Raw genomic sequence first — 20,716 nt, forward strand, 5'->3', positions numbered from 1 at the left:
GGAAAAAAGCAAAAAATAATTGTCATAATACACAAGCTGTTTCATAGAACCACAAAATATCTCAGATCAGAAGGGGCCTGGGAAGGTCATCTGATCCAAATCACTCAAAGCAGGGCCAAGTTCAAAACTAGAGTTAGAGTGGGTTGCTCAGAGCTGTGTCCAGTAAAGTTCTGAGTATCTCCATATTGTGCAACCACTGGGTACCCATTCCCATGTTCAACAACCCTTATGATAAAAATAGATGCTTATAACACCTGATGAGAATTTCTTACCTTAGAAAGATAATCTATTGAGTCAATCATAGTCCTTCTATTGACAACAAGACTTAGAGTACCCTTAGATCAGGATTATTCTTTCAGCATTTTGAAAGAAATCATTCATTTTTTCAAGCTGTTTTGTGATATCTAGTCAGGAGGGCATATCTCTACTTGAAATATTTACCTTGCACATATCTCAGTGCAATATATGTATCCATTAGCATTAAGAAATCAATGCCACAGTTGCACTTCCTTTATCTGTGACAAATCCAATATTTTGCACATCACACAGAACAGCATGCTTATGAGAGCATGACTAGATGTGAACTGCTCACACAAAATGCATGAGGGGTTTCACCTCTGAATCCTCTCAGCAAAGACAAAAACAGTTTGTCTGGGGAGCAAAAGTTAGTACTCCATGTTATAGCTGCACATGCCTGAGTTCGACATCCCTGTTTTGTCAATGCCTACTATCCCTCCTGATCATCAAACTTGATTTGTCTCCCCCAGCTTGAAAAATGCTATCTACAGCACAGCTTCCTCCAATAACAAAAGCTACTCCAAGCTGAAATGCTTTTCTAAGGTCTATACAAAAGCAGCCACTCGTTCAGTCATTCTTTCTCTTCAAAAGCATATTTCAAGTTAGAGGCTGTGTGCCCTTTGCTTTCCCAGCCCTGGTGAATGAGCAAAACAAACTAGAATCATCTCAGTCTTCATATTCAGGCTAAAAATCAGGCTATGGTACATCTTCCCACAGACACAGTGATAAGAACACATAGAGTCAGATATGACAACACACAGTATGCATCCTGGGAAATCTTGTGGGAACAATTTTCTCTTACATAATACACATTTTATGACAGTAACAGTCATGACTACAATATAAGACTGCTGATACATGCATATTTATTGATCATAACTGTATTGAGTGAGGCATGGAACTACTCCCATTTTATGACTTTGGAAGAAAATAGCCCCCCCCTCCAAAAAAAAAAAATAAAAAAGTGTTAATTCTGGTCATCAAAATAAGTCATGCTGTATATACAGAGACAAAGAATATTGAAAGAAACATGTACTGAGAAGCCGATGGGCTCATTTACATGGCAGATCACACATCACATTTGGTAGAAAGAAAAATAAGGCTTTCCCTGTGCAATCCTCTTATAAGATCCAGAGTCTTCGGTAGGTTAAATGAGGTTCAAAATATTCTTTCTCCCCTTGATGTAGATGCACAGAGTAGCTCCTACCACCAGTGTGAGAGGTTCATGGAGGGCAAGAAAGGTCAAACCACATTTAAAAAAATAATTCTGATTGCCACATAAATCATTACAGCTGGATAGAGGAAGCTATTCCATAGGCCTTTTAGCAGAATAACAGGGTGCAGCACAATGTTGCAATTCAGTTCTCTTCCCTGGTTTTGTTTTGTTTTGCTAATATTTGTTTGATAATCTACAGGCCATTCTCAGGCTATAGCAACAAATGATCTCTTTGAAGGTCTTCCTCATTTCCTGGCTACGAAAGGCATAGATCAAGGGATCAATCACTGAGTTGCACATAATGAGAATGAGGTACATGTTGAAGTGAGACATGAAGCAAACACAGTAGAGGTTTTGAGGGCAGGAGATCATCAGGATGAGGTGGAGGAAGAATGGAGCCCAGCAAACGATGAAGATGCCAAGAAGCATAGTCAGAGTGATGGCTCCCTTCATACTGGTTCTTTGATGGACAGAGTTGTACCCAGGCAAAGCAGCTATTTTCTTCACATGAGTACGAGCCAGAAGGAACATATGGATATACAGTGAGACCATGAGAAACAACATGGTAAAAAACATAGTGATGAGACAAATTATAACATAAGTTGATTCATAATAAAGAATGAAGATAATGCCACAGCCCGTGCAAAAGGTCCAGATGCATGCAATGATAAGCCCTGATCTTTTCACTGTCATGATGTTGTGGTAACGCAGGGCATAGAAGATAGTGATGTATCTGTCTATTGCTATAGCCAGCAAACTGCACATGGAAGCCACTACAGATATGCAGATCATTGAATCAAAGACATTGTCTATATGACGGACAAAGGTATCTTCCATAATAATATGCCTATTGTTTATTAAGTATATTGTTATGGTCTCCCATGCATTAGACACACTAACCAGCATGTCAGCCACTGCTAAACTGCAAACAAAAAAATACATGGGTGAATGCAAGTTCTTGTTCTTAACTATTGCACATATCACTAAGATATTTTCAAGGAGGCTTACAATGCCCAGAGTGAGGAACACCTCAGCTGCAATGACCACTTGCTCACATGGTGATGACTTGCTCTTGACAGTAGGCACGGTAAAGTTGCTGCCAAAGGCACTCAGGTTTAGTTCAGAAACATACAGTTGAGAGGACGTGTTCATCTCTGGAAGCAAACACGTTCTGTTCTCTCTGAGGGACTTGCCAAGGAGTGTGGTAAATGCATTTTCCAAAAGGCAAAAGACCCTGCCAAAAAAAAAAAAAAAATACAGCATGACAAGAACAGGCAGAAGTTGACAAAACAAATATCAACCATTTCTACGTAATTTGGCTTGTACACATCCTGCCTCTTCCACACCATATTCCTCTACTGATTCTAAATTAACCTCCAAATGCCTCAGAGTTTTTCTACTCATCCTTACTGGGAAATTAAAACCACAAAATAATGAAGAGATTCATGCACTCTTCAACATTTTCGTTTATCCTATTTGGTCTCCCAGAAGTGAGCACAATATCCTGGAAATTCTGCTGAACACAAAACAACAATTTTCAGAGCTTGAGTTCTCAGAACCCTGAAATGTAGGAGAACAGAGTGTTAGGTTGAGCAGAACCTGCTCACTTGAATGTAATATATAGAAGTTGAATTGCTGCCACAATAAAGAATTGAACATTTCCAGTAAAAAATAAAAAATAAAAAATAAAAAAAATACATGCTTCCTGACCTTTGTACTTTTTAAGTTTGCATGATCTGTGTTATAAACAGCTTGTCTGTGCAATACCGACATTCTCATTTTAGGAGCATAGTGTTAAACCACTAACCAAGGCAAATCCATACATTCCAGGATAGAGTGAGGTTACAGAATTTGTAGGGGGAAATTCTGTCATAGAAATATGTTTTCTATTCCAGATTGAAAGCATTTTATTCAATGCTTTTTTGGTAATGAGAATATTCAAAGCAAGCTGTAAACCATCGGATTCTTAATAAGGGGCACACTTAAAGCTGATTGTCAGTGACTTGTTGCAAGTAAAATTCAAAGCTTCTCAAGCTAAATCATTTTCAGTTTTTAAAAGTGACTTTTTATTCGTAATCAAGAATTAACTGTACCTATTTACCAGAGCTGCTCCTTCAGCTGCTCTTCCTCTTCATCACCCGCAACCTTTCCTCCAGAGAGCAGAAGTTTCATCCCCTCTTCACCCGACATCTGGGGCTGGGGACTCCTTGGTGGGAACAGATGACATTATAGAAGAAAAGGAATGAGTATATCCATAGAGTCAAGGCTGACCATGTATAAATTACTTACTGTGCAACTGCCTTTTTATAGTCTCCGAGCAATAATGACTTCAGTACTCAGGCTGTGGCTCCTCCTCCCCTTTGCCCTGCTGAACTTCTCTTTTCACAGATTTTGTTAGCAAAGGCTTGGGTTTTTACCACCATCTAGTGGTTTTCAAGTGTCTTTATTTTTAACTCGACAATGATTCTGATCTAAAATTGAGGGTGAGCTTTTTAAAATTCTTGCTTTCTAGTATATCCTTTACGGAAAATGATAGTAAAGAGGAAAATGCTTTAGGCATGCTTCTTTCCAAAAACATCTCTTATGTGAGTGGGTTTTTGTTGTTGTTTTTTTCTCTGCTTTTGCTAGTTCTTGTCGACAATAACTTCATATTCTGGAAGATGTAAGAGTAGAAAACCATTATTAAAGTGGAAGGGTTATTATTCTTATAAACATTTTTCTTATATCCACAGTTAAACTTTATAAGAATAAGAAGCACACCCTCACAAAGCTCAGAAGAGAACATGCAGTCAACCCTGCCACACCATTAACAGAAGAGATAAGCAAAGTAATTTCTATGAAACAAAACAAAACCAAAGAGAAAAAAAAATGGAAAAAAATAAACAACTACCTCCTGGTCCCCTTGCTAGAATAGAGATTTTGATGCAGTTGAGGAGGAGTACACACTACTGTGCTGGGAACCAGGGCTCCATGAGATGGATGTGAACTCCCCCAGGATTCACAGGGTCCAAGAACTGAGAAATTCAATTATCAGCATTGCAGTATCTGGAGCCCCTCTGTGGGTCTAGCAGTCAGGCAGTCCATACTCATTTTGGGCTTCACCCAAAAGATGGCAAAATTAGTGCCAGTCTTTTCTTTTGCAAAGGGGCTCTGCTTCTGCATGCAGAAAAATCCAAAGCACACATCCTACAAACACTGGCAAATACCCTTTATGTTATCCACTAACTAGCCAGTCAAATACCATGCAAGGTTTAAAGTTAACTTGAGATAAAAACTCTCTGGTTCTCCAATTGCCACCTTTCCGTAAATCAGGTGGTTAGATTTATTTTTTTCTTCTGTTCTATATAACAATTTCAAATACCTATTTTTAACTTACAGTATTTCTCTTAAGGAATCACCACCAGAAAACACAAATTTTATTGCTCTGTGCTGTGCCATTTTTGAGTTTTCAGAGGATGTATAAATAGAGTGTATAGTTAGAATGCAGCTAAGTCTGTGTGTCTAATTATTATATTCCATAGAAGCTTCCTTTATTGTTACTGCCAGCTTCACACTAAGGACACTCGAAGACTTGGGCCATTGTGTGAAAGGTTCTTATGTATGAATAGTCCCTGCACCAGAAGAGATAGCAAAAGCCATTTTGATTCATTTGAGTAAAAAGGCTCCTCTAGCACTATGCGGTTATAGTTGGGAGATGAACTTTGCATGCCCCTTCTCCCTACTGAAGCAAAGAGAATTTAGGTTATCATAAAATAGAGGCAGCAAACTATGCTCAAGTGCAGCTGTTAGATCTGAGCAGATAATGGCAGCAAGTAAACAGCAACACTCTCTGCTGCATCTAATTTCTCCATGTGACAAATCTGAGCTCATAGCTCATTGCTATGCCCCAAAGAAAAGAACACAGGATGTTCACCTCCAGTTCTCTTTCTGTCCTTCAACGTACAGGATGCTTTGGTTCTTGTAGGTTATCTTTAGGTATCTTAGTTATCATTTGTTATTATTCCCATAGTTTCTTATTTTCCCATTGCAGACCTTGGAAATCATATACCTACAAATAAACTTTTACTTCTTTCTCAATTCCTATATCTACCAACTATTGTGCAGACACAGTGCTCTTTCCACCTATTTTTTTTCCATCCTAGTACCCTAATTTTTGTTTTATTGCACTCTCTCTAAATTCAGTTCATCTTCCGATTTACAAATTCCTCTGTACATTCAGTTTAATAAAGTTCTTTGTGGCTCAGCTTAGCTGTCTTCACAATAGTTCTCTCTGTACCTTCAGCAGACTGGATTATTACCAGAAATAAGTCATGCACCAGACTGGATGGTTTGGTTGCTATTCCTCAGCACAATGCCTGGTCTCTCTTATATACATTATGAATCAGCCTTTGGATTCTTCTGCCACAGACCAGACACTGAAGGCCAGAACCCTGATATAAGTGGCAATGCTAAATAAAGAAATTCTCCTGTTTACAAAGTGAACAGACTAAATGACCTGCCTGGAAACTGGGACAGTGATGTAGGCATAGTTTGGTTATGGTAGAGGATGAAATGAAGAAATACTTTACTCATATTTCTAATTTTAATTTGTTTTATCGTAATATTGCAGCAGCAAACAGCTATAAGCGTAACACTTTGAGCTGCAGGGGCATCCAGTTAGCAGCTGGTGGAGGGAGGCATGCAGGTGAGTTATACGGATTGAAAGTAAAGAGGCACAGCGACAGATTTTTGGATTCTCCCAAGGTTTCCCATGAATGAAGTGCAAACATCCAGCTGCAGCGTTCCAGACTGACTAGCTTAGTGTTTCAGGTGTTCATGATTCTGGTATTCAGCTCTCTTGTTTCTTCCATTAATTAAATTTTCTGTCTCTGCAGGCAGGTCGGCACTCAGTGTTTTCCAGGACCGCAAAGAACATGCCTGGACTGCCAGTGGGGACAGTCATTCATGCATCACTGTCATTGTGTAGCTATTGGGCTGTGCCAACTCACAGTTATTGGGCTGTGCTGATCCCTTGAGCACACACAGAGGAACACACTGAAACCCCTCTGCTGTCCCCAAAACAGTGTTCTCTTTCCACAAAGGGAAAGAGGCAGGGAGCAGCTGCATGCTGAGGTGGAGGCATTTGGACCTGCAGATCTGGGGGAAGCCTGGAGCAACATCCCTTGGGCCAGGGTTCTGGCTGAAAGGGACCAGAAGGTGAACCTGACCAGATGGGCCTGACCCAGTTGTTTAAGACCTGCACTCTGAGAAAGCTGGACTCAGCCCCAACTTCTCTTCAAAATAGAACAGCTGCCAGGACGCCTGTCTGTATCACTCATTTGTTTTCTCATTGAATTAATGTATATGACCCCATTTCAGGGATGACCCTTCCCACCTGACATTTGAATGTGTTTCTGCAAAGGGGAAAAGTGAAATTGCACACTGCGTTCATGATGGCAAGATACTGATTTTATCAATGAATGCATAAATGAGGCCAACAGTACAACGTGCCCCCAAAGAATTTTCTGTGAGAAGAGTTTATTACACACAGATGAATTCAGCTATTAATCTGTGCTAATCCTAATGGGCTCAGAGTAGAGTTTTACTGAAGCCACTACAAATCTACCCAACTTGTCTGGTGCTAATACATCAAAGCAATTTAATTCCAGTGTCCTTCTGTAGCTATTTTTATTGGTTCAATGAAAATATATTTGTCCTTCATAACATAGCTCTAGATTTGTGCTCTTGGCCTGTTTACAAAATCTCTCTTCTGTCTATTCCTTGCCTGTGCTGTCATTAGCACAACATTTCAGAACCACAGAGTATCCTCTCAGACTGCTCTCTGCTCTAAGAGATAATCCATGGATCCAGGGCAAAAGTGAAGATCGTGGCCTTCTCTGCATGTGGATATATTATAATATAACAAGTGTCCTCTAACAGCTCAGACGGAAACAACTATTTCTCTTGACCTCTGCTCTGAGTAGCATTGGCTGAGCCCCATCAAGGTCCTTACTGTTACCTCCTCGAGTATTACCAAAGCAACAGCATTTAGCCTTTAATAAAGACAGGCAATTAATCCAGTCCAAAAATAAAAGCCATCAATCCTTCCTGCTTTAAAATAAAAAACAGTGGATGAAGTGATGATAGATCCTTTGTAGTTCAATCCCATCTCCTGCGCAGGGTATAGCTGAAAGACTAAAAGTTATGCTTTGCAGTAAGCACTGTTATAGAAAATATGTTTTTACATCCTGGCATTAGTTTTCAAATCAACACTGAAATGTCATTTGTGGGAACAATCACAGGAAAGCAAGACTGAAAGAGACATCAAAATATCATGTAAGCTATGCCCTGGAAAAGGGAAGGATCAATCACACTTCATATGACTGCACTGACACTTCTCACCATTGTCTTTTTCATTGGAGTGCACCAAACCAGCTTCAGATAATCTCTGGCCACTCTCAGTACCTGTCAGCGGTGCTTTGCACACTAGAAGAGAAAGCTGAGAAAAATGCAATGCAGTATAAAAGGCACTTTAGAAAGACATATCCTTGTAATCTAAACTAGCTCCCTAAACTGTAAAAGGGTAATAAGAAGTTCAGTAACCATCAATTTTATGTGCTTTCTAAGGAGAGCCGTTTCCAGCAATGAATCATCCCCTAACATTTTGTTAGAGCATGGGTCAGCAGTACAGGCCTGCTAGATCATAACAGCAGTGCTAGCTACAGGCCTTAAAAAATCACAGATGATCAGTGCTAGAAACATTTTTTGACAGAAAGGAGGGGTAATTCAATAGTGAACAAACTGAGGGGAAAATAAAAATAAAAAATAAATTTAAAAAAATCAGCTTTCCCTTGATGTCTCCTTCATGTCCTTTTGAGTATAAAAATTATCCCACTTATCTCTCATAATGAGTGAAAAAATAATAATTTCTGGGTGTTTATGAACCCTGGGAGCTCTGTTCTCCCTGTCCTGGACTAGTTGCTTGGTTTGAGCTGAGAGCTCTGAGAACTCAGTTTCTCTTCCCAGTGCTTTCTTCATAGTCAGTTTTTGGCATTTAAGCTGAACATGGGTTTTGAAAGATGAAAAAGCAGCTAAAGGGCAGCTTCAAGAGGATATAGACAGTGTGAACAATTATGAAATCACTGTATCCAACAAGAGATATGCAAAATTTCATGTGAAGCAATGTGTGCATGGAGTTCCTATCTTGGCAACTGCGAATGTCTCTGATTCAATACGTATGATGACTAAATGTAAATATACATGCTAGCCAATTTTTCAGCAATTTTCAAGAATGCTATGACAGTAATATCAACATTTCTCTCCTTTGAAGTATTTTTAGAGGTATTTCTAATGTCTAATGCAGTTATTTCCTATTAAATGCAACGTAAATGAGAATTAAATCATAACCATTTAGCTCTGAACTCAATTATTTTCTGTCAAGCTTTTATTGCACTACTTTTTCTGAGCTTTCCTACAAAGCAGGCTTGTAATATACAGTATATTTGTTAATGGCAGGATATTTTTTACCCACTGTATCCTGCAAGAAAAAATAAAAATAAAACAACACTATTTCAGGAGTAGGAATTATTTCTTTTCTAGCATTCACATGCTAAGGAGTAAAACTATTGAGATTTGTTGTGGCTGCTGAAACCAAAGATATTAAAATTAAAAAAAAAAAAAAATTACATTAGCCAGAAACAAACTGATTTGGAGAAAGGAAAGAAGACAAGTATTGTGTTTGAAGCTAGAATACTGTCTTCCATAAAGAAGTAACAAGTGCATTCAGTTGTGCAAGTGAGAAGCTAAATCAGTTGACACTAAAGCATTGTCCCCACAGCAAGCTTAGCCCCAGTTCAGTGACATACAAAAATCAAGTGACTCGTAAGCCCTCCAAATTCATGGCATTTAGAATGCCAAACAGCAAGTATCATGTGCCCCAGTGTATTTAGTGTCTAAGCCAGTATTAAGAGTGAAGAAGAACCTGAGAAAATTCTTGTCATAATGGTTAGGTGAGCAGCAACTCTGTGGCTTTTTGGGCTTACATATTGCCTGGCTATAAAAGCCCAGAAGAGAATTTATTTTTGGCAGGTTTTGAAACCTGAGGGAAAAAGAAGAAATATGTCATTTTTATTTGAAAAAAAAAAAAAAAAAAAGAAAAAGAAAAAGAACAGTATGATTTGAAAGAGGTGACAACCTCTAGTTCAAGCTCTGGTTCTAATGAAAATAGGTAAGAAAGCCTATTGCATGGGTTAATCCTTCAAGCTAAAAGGGATGGCAGATTTCTGTCTCTGAGAAATCAGTTGCTATTGGATCAGTTGGAAAATCAATTACTGCAAGAGTTAGGCTGTACTATGCCACAGTTTCTCAATTGAATTACATTGCTGCATGCCATCTCTAATTGTTGCTAAATAAAAGAAGAAATTGCTTGACATCTACAATCTTTCTTACCTCCTCTCACTGAGCTTCTCAACTACTGCAGTATGGAGGTCAGTGATGGATAAACATCGCAGACTGGTGAAAAGCTGGATCTTTGAAAAAGTGAGCTTTGTGCTTATTAAAGATTCTGAATGCATGAAATGCACCTCATACTAAATAAAAGAAGAAAGCAGTCAATGGCTAGCTGAAAGCTAGGAGTGAAATATTTCCATTTAGGGGATGAAAGACAGATGCTTCAACATCTTCTAAATAAATAAATAAATAAAGGAAAGGAATGAACCTTTAACTTAAGGAAAAATCTAACTAAATTTTTCCCAGCGATCAATTTTGAGTTGCCACCCTTCATGGTCTCCAGGGATGACAGATGGAAAGTTCAAATTCTTCAAGAAACAGAGTGGGCAGTGAGGAAAGAAGATGCAGCTGTGTAGATCTTAGAGCAGAACAACACCAAGACAGAAGCTGTTTCTCCATGTAAGTTCATATTAGACTCATTGCTGGACTAGCAATTCGATACCACAAAAACCCCATGGCCCTCTAGTTCTAGTGACTACTTTTGAACTCCTTGTATTCACATGGAGAGCCATCACCTATGTTATTCCAGAGGTTTAAACATCAAGTACTGTGTTCATTAGCACAACTCCATAAACATCAGTAATGTTACAGAGCTAAAGAGAATGGCTCTGATTCACAAACCCAAGTGTATTTTTGTTGGTGCATCCAGGCGAGTCAATGACTAGCTCATAAGTTTCCTGAAAGCCAAGGGGGAGCAACCAAGGTCTGAATACCTACTTACAAACACACAAAGGAGTAAAAAAAAAAAAAAAAAAAAAAAAAAAAAAAAATTAACTTTGGCTTCAGGGAATACTATATCACAGTAGTCAGCTTATCTATATGCAAATATAAATAAATTGCTGCCTTCTGATTTTTTCCATAGAATAAATTTGCAGGTAGGGCAAGTTCACTGGCACTTATTCAAAGAATAGGATGAAATAAAAGAAGACTAATTTCCAGCAAATGAGAAATAAACATACTTTGTTACCACACCTCTTAATTTTAGTAATAGAATTAGTATTCAGTTCTGGTATCGACATTATCAAGTTCAATGATAATATCACTTCTGAAAAACAGGAAACACAAAGTATATTTCCCAACACAACCTGAATTCACTGTAGGACATTTGGAGCTTTGTCTGAACACATAGCAAGAAACAAACTAGAGAAAATGGGTCATCTCATTCAGTATGTTCAGTTAATTTGTGGTTTGCAAACAATACCATTTTCAGTGGTGAGAGTTAAAATGAACTGCAGTGACAATAGCAGTGAAAATAATAAAATAAAAGTAAGCCATACTTTCCTTTTTCATTTTCCTTTTTCAGATTTATAAAAGTCTATTCTCAGGAGACTAAACAAGACTAGGCGCTTCACAGTTATAAATAATACAACAATTGATTAAAATACAAAGGCAAATGAAAGTTTAATATTATTATAGAATTGTTAATGTGAGAGATAAATTAATCAACTAATGAAAATGCCATCTCTTCATCTTCATTAGAGTCTTCCTACAAGACAGTACAATTCTCAGTAACTAGATGCTTCTTTTCATCTTCTTACATTATTTTGAGATTAATATAGTGAGCTTTTAAAGTGTCAGGAAGGCCATGGGAATTTCTTATGAAGACCTGCTCCTGTGAAGTAGAGAGTGCTGCAATAAAAATTTTGGGACAGCTTATTCAGTGGAAGTGATAAATTGAAGGTTTGTGCTAGATTTAGCACACACTTCAGAGCTTTTGGCCTGCAATAGGATGGTCAATACCTGATCCAAAATAGAGTTAGAATAGAGTAGATGAGCAATTCAAGTACTTCCATAAAATATGCCAGTATTAAGCTAACCCATTAAAATTGTTTGAACTAATTCAAACCAGCTGAAAGAGTTTGAATTGCATCCGAGATTTATATCATGGTTACATTTCTAACAGAGGATCAGATCACTAACTTTACTGCCCTGCCAAACCACAGCCCTTACAGTCAGGGTCCTTGCCCATTTTAATATTGCAAGTTGACAGCTATTCGCAGTTGAGATAAAAAAAACAACTTCTAAGTGAATGTGTGTCCATTAAACAGACAGCCAATAAAACCAAAATATATTAGATCTTAATATTTTAGCCCTGTCTAAAGATTTTTCTTCTATCCTTTCAGCTCATTTTTTAATTTTATTCTTCACCTTTGATTATTTGTGTTTATTGAGGTCATCCTCAGCAATCATTGAATTGCTTTTTCCAAAAGGCATTCCAGAATAGATTTCCATTAGCAAGAGAATGATAATTACCTTCAAAACTTAGGACATTCGGGGTGTTTTATAAGTACCAATTTAAAAGGCTAACTCCAGGCACACAGTTTAGAAACCCTGTATGTTTTCCAGCCTGGAGTTACGAGACTGTATTGCGAGGCTGGGGCCTGGAGGTTGGTTGTGGAGCTTTTTGGTTGGTTGGCTGGGTTTGGTTATCTGAAAATTATACACTATTATAATATTATAATATTGCTACTACTACTGTTATACACTATTAATTATATACGCACATGAACACTAGAAAATGAAACCATGAATCAAGCATACACACAGTGTGCCATGACTGGAAATCCATTTATTTCCACAGCTATTATCCCTTAAGCAGCCCTCACTTGCCAGTTTGACCTTCACACCAGCTATGATAGCAGGAAGTCATATAACAAACTGGATCAGGGAACAGTTCTGAGTTTTAAGAAAGTAGTCTCTTAAAAGGATGGATGGCTATTTTTCTGCTAAGTTTGGGCTCTGGTCTATGGTCTACATAGAGACATATTTAATGCAAGCAGGAGGGGAAAATGGCCAGTGGGGGACAGAAACTTGCAGCCAGCAAAGGTGCTAAGGGAAATCTAAGCCAAACCACAGAAACCAAAACTGTTCTGCTAGCTTAAATGATTTTCACATGCAAATAAAATAAATACAACTGACCTTGCTTGTTGATGTATGTTTGCTAACAAACTAAATCTCTTAAGAGAAATACAGATGCATAGCAAATAGTTTCCATGTTTACTGAAGCACAGCACAATTAACAAGGGGGTAAGCTAACTCAGAAAAAAAGATCTGAACTCTGAGTGAGTTAGTAAGTAGATGAAGGGGATGAGGTGGCCTCCATGAGCAGCACAGTTATGAAACCTGTTTATTTCTCCTCTTCTGGCCCAGACCTAATCACAGCCTTCAGCTGCCTGAAAGACTGCATACTTATTCAAGAGGAAGAAGGAAGGAAGAAGGAAGAGGAAGAGAAAGAAATATATTGATTTTTCTAATCCAACAAAGATAAAACACTTTGTCCAGAGAACAAGGTCAAAAACACCATCTTCTCATCTCTCAGATGAGGGTCCTAATGAACAGCTGCTATTAAGAGGCATGGCTTTGGTGTAGCTTCAACAAAAGAGCATCTTTGACTGGAGTCCCGTAGTCAGAAGAGCTAGGAATATTGTGGGGGAAATTGGGAGGTTTGGGGTTGAAGCCTCTGCCTCTGAGTGGGCCTGCAATGGAGGCACTGCTGCCCTGAAGGTCTGGGCACCAAGGTTGTCCAGGAAATGGTAGGCACCTCTTTTAACACATCACTGAAGACTGGGCTTAATTACAGGGCTTAAATTCAGCCTGATGCTATATTTATTTCACCTACAGAATTCATAAGTTCAGTGCAACCTCAATAAGAAAAATGTCAGACAGGGTGCAATGGTTAAAAAGACAAGCTCCAGCTTCCCTTCCTATAATTGATACAGGGCTTCACCCTCAAAGTGACTGATGTTGGCAGGGCAGGAGCAAGACCAGGAACAGCAAGCTATAAATAATATGCCTGTGTATCATTATCCTTTTGCAGCTCTGCCTTTGAAGGATGGAAACGCACACAATTATAACAGAAAAATAAATGAATAAATAACTCCAATAACTTTTCTCATCTAGTTTAGAGAAGAAACATCAGTTAGAGGTGAGACGTCTTTACTAGGATAGTTTTGGCTGGCATGCCTGGTTGCATTTGCATGGTTAGAGACGTTCCTGTGTATAACACTTGCCTTTTTCCATCAATAACTGCACAAATAAACCTCCAGCAGGAAGTTGTACTGCTTTAATGTAACTGATGGGACTAATGCAAAACAGCTGCTGTGTCAAGGGAAGTTCTGAGTGAAACTGAGTATTTACATTTAAATGCTAACACACAAGCACATAGAGGAGAAATAGCATATTTGTTCAGCATGTTGCTATTTGCTATGTGTAAAAAAAGCCAGGAGAACTATGTCAGCAAGGTGCTCTCTGAACTTGTTAAAGGGTACAGAAACTTTTTAGGTTTGATGTTGAAATCTCAATTAAAATACCCCATCCTTTTGCTTTTTTGGGAAAAAAAAAAAAAAAAAAAAAAGGACTCTGGCATTTTCACCTGAAATCAACAGTGTGTGTATCTTTTTCTTTCAGTACTAACTGCATTTGATTTGTTTGGGGGTGGGGGAGGGGGCGGAATATTACTATTGACAACAAAGAACTATCCATGCATTAAAAAACATTTGATTTCAAGCTCTCTACCCTATATGCCTCCCTTGCATAGCTTTGAAAAGGATGCATAGGACAGTCTTTATTTGTTTCAGACTAATTTTAAAGTTTTTAATTCAAAAGAGAATGGCAAATTTGCTTTTATTAAAAAGGCAGATATTGTTCTAGAGTATTAGTATAGCTTCAGTCGTGTGGACGACAGTCAGATAACAGATATCAGACAAACAACATCCGAAGATCATTTTTTGGCCTAAGGACCAGAGTTCAGTCTATGGTATGAAATGTTATTTAGGCAGAAGGAAATTCCACAGGCTTTTCTACTACCACAGTGTACCATGGGGACCAAAACCTCCAGCTCCTCCAGCAGGAAGTGTGAAGACTTGAAACATGCAGTTAAGTGGGGATGCACAGGACCAGGGCAGCTGTGCAAGTCTCCCTACCTACTTACCCATCTTGGAGGGTGCATACTTCTTTAAAGTGCTTCTCAGGTGATTCATGTGAGATACACATGAGATATCACACTGTGATAGAAACATGGAGGAGCTGAAGCTCACCAAGGAGTGGATTTCCAGCTCAGTGCCTGCTCAAGAACATGGCAGAGCAGAGGTGCAGTGAGGGCTGTACCATTTCCCAGTGTGGTGGGCTGGTAAATGAGTACTGGTCTGAGGTCCCAAGAGCAGTGGGGAAAAAGCTGTGGGGAAAAATTTCTATTATGATACAGTACACAGATGCATCTGGAGGAAAAATTAATAATAATAATTTAAAAAATTACCTCTGATTTGAAAATTAGGATTCTGGATTTAAAGAGAACAGCTTTTCACACTAGCCTCCGATTGCTGATATATCAGATATTGTCTGTCATTTCTTCTGATGTCCTTAACACCTTAGTTACTATATTGTAACTCTTCAGTTGATGAATCCAACTACAGAATAAAGGCCTCTAAGGAATAATCAATACTGGCATAATTGTAGTGATTTAAATCAACTCCTTACCTCCTTTCAGGATAATCCTCTAATGCAGATAATCCTTAAAGACATGGCAGTTGGGTTTTCAGATCATGTGTTTCCTGAGCCCTTCCAATAAGAACAACTGCTTTCCTCCCCAGTTTCCTCCAGTATATACCCACACACTTGTGACTTGCTCCATACACAACCTTGGGTCATAGCATGATCCCCTCCAAGTCAATAGCATGCCTTGTTTTCCAGTTGAATTTTTTTAATGCAACTGTTTCTCAGTTCAGATTTCATTTTCTCCATCACAGTGAAAGATATTGACCCAAATTAAAAAGGTACTTCACAAATGATCTCTTTTTCAACTACCATTTGGGAAGCCTATGCCCTCCGCTTGATCCACATGGAGTGAGCTTTTTTCCTAGCAACAAGGTGAATACACTGAGAACATTTCCCTAATTCTAGGCTTCCCGTCAGACAAAACTCTGCCCTTTGCTTTCAGACAGGAGAGAAACTATCATATTTAAGTATACAAGAGTAATTGGCCTTCTTTTAAAGATTTGGGGATTTTACCATTAAAGTGAAGTCAAATACTTTAGAAGATTTTCAGAGAAACTTTGAAGAACAGTGCAAGATAGCCATACTTTTCCTTACCGCATTTACCATGAATTACGAGTTTATAGCACATCTAGTTCAACTGATACTGGTAAAGAAGGTACAGTGATCTATCCTCACACACAGAAATACTGACTGATTTCAGAGAAAGCTTTGGGAGCTCCCAGAATATCAACAGGACTCAGCTTTAATGAAACTTCCAGCCTCCAGCTTATGACAAGCGCTCCCTACCTAATCTTTTAAGCACATAGTGTTAAATTTGGCCACAAGTAGTTCAAAACAATTTGTTTTCTAATGCAACTTTTTCTCTTCGAGGGCACTTTGACCACAGATTAGGAAATTCTGAAAAATTCAAGGAACAGATTCATACAGTTGGGAGCTGAATGCCATACCGAACAGGCAGCTGTGATTTTCAGGTGTGAGAGAAACATCCAAAAATTCATCCCTCTTCAACTGCCCTTCTTTTCCTTCCCTTTGCTATTGTTAAAGGTCACTACAGCACAGCACTCTTTTCCCCACTGAATATTGGAAGTTGCCTTGACTGTCCATTGCAGATAATTACTCAAAACCTTACTGACGTTTTAAAGTTTGATATAATTGAGTATGTGTGGGCACCATTAACACATGGAAGTGTAAAATCAGATATTCTCTTCAATAACAGGTCATTATTCTGATGTAATGGTGGTAATGCAGATTTTATTCCTCATCTTTTTAGATTATAAAATTCAAAACAAATATTTTCTGCACAGCATTTTCTAATGAATATGTAAATGGGAAAGTAAAAATGATGGCTACTTCTCTTTTTTTTCTCTTGGTTGGTTGTTTTTTTGTTGTTTGTTTGTTTGGTGGGGATTTTTTTTTTTTTCATTTTTTCCTTTCTGGGTGTGTAATGAATGAAAACTTAAATAAAAAGCCTTCCCAAAAATCTACTTCTTAGAAAGTCAGCAGTGACTAAAGACTATTAAATATTGTATTTCTATTGCTAGAGTCTGAAGAAGAGTGAGTAGAGTAATATTGAGGACAAATTTTCTACAAATCTGCCTACACCATTGAAGCCAGCACTGAACTCACATTACAAAATCATCAAAAAACATCTAGGCTCTTCTGTAAAAACCTCCTGCACTGATCCAGCTCAGCAAAAGCAAACAACTAGGTTATGCATTGAAACTGGCCACAGTAATCAGCACCTTTCCCATCCACTGTTAATTGCCTGCACAGAAGCAAGAAATATAATCATGCTGTACTCTCACTCTGTCACTTGGTTATACTAATGACACAGCCATCAAATTTTGAAACTTAAATCAATGTAGTGATAAGCAGAATCTTTAATATTCAGTGCAAGTGTTTAATTGGGTCTCAAGAAGGCACAAAATCACGCTGTGTATCTGTGATAAAGTAGACCACTGTAATGATTACACGCATTTGAGAAAAGGCAAGACTGCAGAAGTTACAAAAGATCACTCTGTATTGCGACACAATAGATGGAGAACAAATCCATAACACAAAGGTAACCATGATTATCAATCTTGCCCTGTAAATACTTACTTTGGCATCAAGAACATCTTTAGACCCTGAAACTTGTCCATCTTACTACCATGTTACTTTTGTTATGTGGTGCGCATTGGCATTTAAATACCAGTGCACACAAATCAGTTTAGCAGATTTACACATGCTATTATGCCCAGGATATTTTAAGAAAGACTTTGCATGCTGTCTTGCAAGGGTCCTGATTTTCAAAGACTGCTGAACAGATCACCTTTGAAAAAATCAGACCTTTTCATATTGTTTCCAATTAGGTTCCTTAAAACATAATTTCTGAAAATCAATAATCTTAAAATTCAGCTTTGTTGTACTGTGATGGCTTGACCCTGGCCAGCAACCAAACATCTACACTGCTGGCTCACTCTCCTCTCCCACAGTATGGGGAGAATATAGAAGGAATGTGCAAAGAGTCATGGAACAAGACAAAGGCAGTTTGATAAAGAAAGCAAAATCCATACATGTAATCAAAGCAAAACAAGGAATTAATTTAATACTTACCATAAGCACCAGATATCCAGTCAATTCCAGGAAAGCAGGGCCCCAGCATGTGTAACAGATATTTGGGAAGACAAAAGCCACAGTCATCAATATCCGCATGTCTTTGTCCTTTCCCTCATCTTTTATTGCTGACCACAGCATCATATGGTGTGGTCAGCTGGAGCCAGCTGTCCCAGCTGTGTTCCCTCCCCATCTCTTGGCCAACCCCAGCCTCCTGGCCTTTGGGGCAAGGAGAGGCTTAGAGGAAAAGCCTTGGTGCTGTGCACACACCGAACACACCAGCTTCTTGGTGTCTGATACCATCACTCTTTAGTTGCACATGCAAAGCACAGCACGATATGGAATGCTATGAAGAAAATTAACTCCATCCCAGCCAGGCCCACTACAAGTAATATCCATATCTGATTTCTCTCAAATTCCTATAGACTTGGACTGTACTGTTTTTACAAATTAATATTTGTGCTCTTCATCTATAATTTTTGGCACATATGCTGATTGTAAACCCACTGGGCGTTGAAGTTAACTCTTTTCTAATGAACAGTAAGCTAATGCACACAAAATTCAGCATATGAAGGAAAAGGATTGTAGTAAAATTATTTAGAATATTTATCACATAAGATATTTTTCGAGTACAATACCATTAAGTCTAGAATATGTATTATAATGCTTTAATACTACAGCCTAATTGTACAACCAAACTCTGCTTTTCTATATTTAAGAAAAATCAAAATAGTTAGATTTTATCACTTGTTAATTCAGGGACTAAAATATATTACATGAAGAGGCAAAGACAGCAACCTTTACCTTGTCCATGACAGACTTTTTTTTTTTTTTTTTTTTTTTTTTTTTTTTTTTTTACTAGAATTGAGCAAATAGCCATAGACTTAGAGAACTCTCGTGCAATGTTGGAAAGAAATCTCTTGGTGGATGGGCATTGCCTCAAAGCAAGTGTTTTTCATTTACATTAAACAAGGGACCAGTTAAATGTGGTTTGTTAAAATCTAAGTTAAATTCAAAGAGAGTTTGCCTGTGATGGTATGATACTCAGACAAATCTGGATTGCAGTTGCATGACTCCTCTGAAAGAGAAACACAAAAACAGAACATAAAGGGAACAACCAGATATGCAAAAATACCTGAAAAGAAGACAAAAAAAAAAAAAGGAGCTTTCCATTAAAGTACTGGCTTGGGAGATATTTAAGACTGAAGGAAGCAGTCATTATTTGATTACTACTACCCTTGTTGGGGAAACAGGACATTCTCAGCCTTGTTTTGTGAATAAAAAGGACTTATTCAACGTAAGGATTCTGGCAGTGATAGACTTGTCTTGGAAGAGCTGTTCCTCCCTCTGAATTAAAAATAAATAAATAAATAAATAATAAAAAAGGAAAAAGAGCTTTCTGGGATTGTTCGACTACCAGTTGACTTCCAAAAACTCAGGCTGAAGTCCAGTTAATATATTTTATCTTTTTACAGGGAAGAATTGATTTTCTACATCATCACCAAAGATCATGATGATGGCTTCAACTATCCCTCTGCAATGCTCTTTATACCTCTGTATGGTATAATTTTGGACTTCCTCCGAAATAAGGCAAAAGCACAGGTCAGCTAGCTTGTGCTGTATCAGCTGAGAGATGTAAAGAATCTATAAGACAACATAGCTCTCATTGCAAGGCTGGCAGCTGAGGTAACCCAATTCTCAAGTGTAGTCTTAGCATGGAAGTAATAAACACACACTAATAAAAAATAAATAATAAATAAATTAAAAAAAAATTACAACTCCTCTGCATTCTCCGTAACTATTCATTCTAAGTGGAGGGGCAACAGCAGGCTCTGTACATTTCCTACAAGTACCATCTTTATACATCATCTCTTCACATTGTTGTGCAGGTGTGTACAAGTGGCACCTGAGTCACTTGTATTTCCTGGTAAAATCATTCCAACCTTTGTGAAGCTTGTGAGGACTTTTGATATGGAAAAACACTCAAAACCATAGGTGGCCTTAATACCATACCCTTTCCTGACAGAGGTCTATTCTGTTTATAACCAAATTTTCAAGCACACTGAACAGCACCTCAAACTTCATATACATCTCCTCACTAATGTAACAGCCTACATGTTCACCTGTTGTGAAATAAATTATAAAATTTGTCTGTAATTTTGAGCTATTTTTTGCCTTTCTTAAGCAAGAGAATAAGAGCAATTTACCTTTGACTTGTGCAGTTAGAATAATTTCTTTATTCTGATTATATTTGACAAAGGCTGCAATATATGTTGCAGGGTCAGTGCTTGTTGCAGAAAACAATCATCATAACTGTTATATGATTGTGCTGTACGAATTGAAGCTGGAGATATTTCCTGGGCAGTAATGAATAATAGGGAGACTATAATGAGTAATAGGGAGGCCCAAAATGCTATAGCAGCCACTAATTATTCCTTTAGTAGCTGTCCCATACTAGGTCTGATTTTGACAGAACTACACAAAATATCAGATGAAAACAATCGTACACTGCAATAATATGATCTTTAACATTTTTCCCAACACAGAAACTTTTAAAGGTGATTTTTTTTGCATCAGTAAAAGCCCCATAGTGCTCAGATCTGCAGAATATTTTCACTTTTAGACTGG

The 20,716-nt window shown here is 38.0% G+C and overlaps 1 protein-coding gene across 2 annotated transcripts; it reads right to left on the bottom strand.

Moving 5' to 3' along the window:
- Window positions 1-1,140: 1,140 nt before the first annotated feature.
- MC5R (melanocortin 5 receptor) lies at window positions 1,141-3,833 on the bottom strand. Of its 2 annotated transcripts, none has more exons than XM_084507632.1 (2): window positions 3,607-3,833; window positions 1,141-2,747 (listed from the first exon to the last, which is right to left on the bottom strand). In XM_084507632.1, exon 2 carries the CDS (start codon window positions 2,663-2,665, stop codon window positions 1,688-1,690), a length of 978 nt encoding a protein of 325 aa, XP_084363758.1. In that variant the 5' UTR covers window positions 2,666-2,747; window positions 3,607-3,833; the 3' UTR covers window positions 1,141-1,687. The 2 variants fall into 2 exon arrangements, with proteins under 2 accessions (XP_084363758.1, XP_084363757.1); XM_084507631.1 differs by having other exon boundaries at window positions 3,615-3,816.
- Window positions 3,834-20,716: the final 16,883 nt, after the last annotated feature.

Source organism: Aythya ferina (genome assembly GCF_964211825.1).
Source record: "Aythya ferina genome assembly, chromosome: 2".
In the NCBI taxonomy this organism is placed as follows: domain Eukaryota; kingdom Metazoa; phylum Chordata; class Aves; order Anseriformes; family Anatidae; genus Aythya; species Aythya ferina.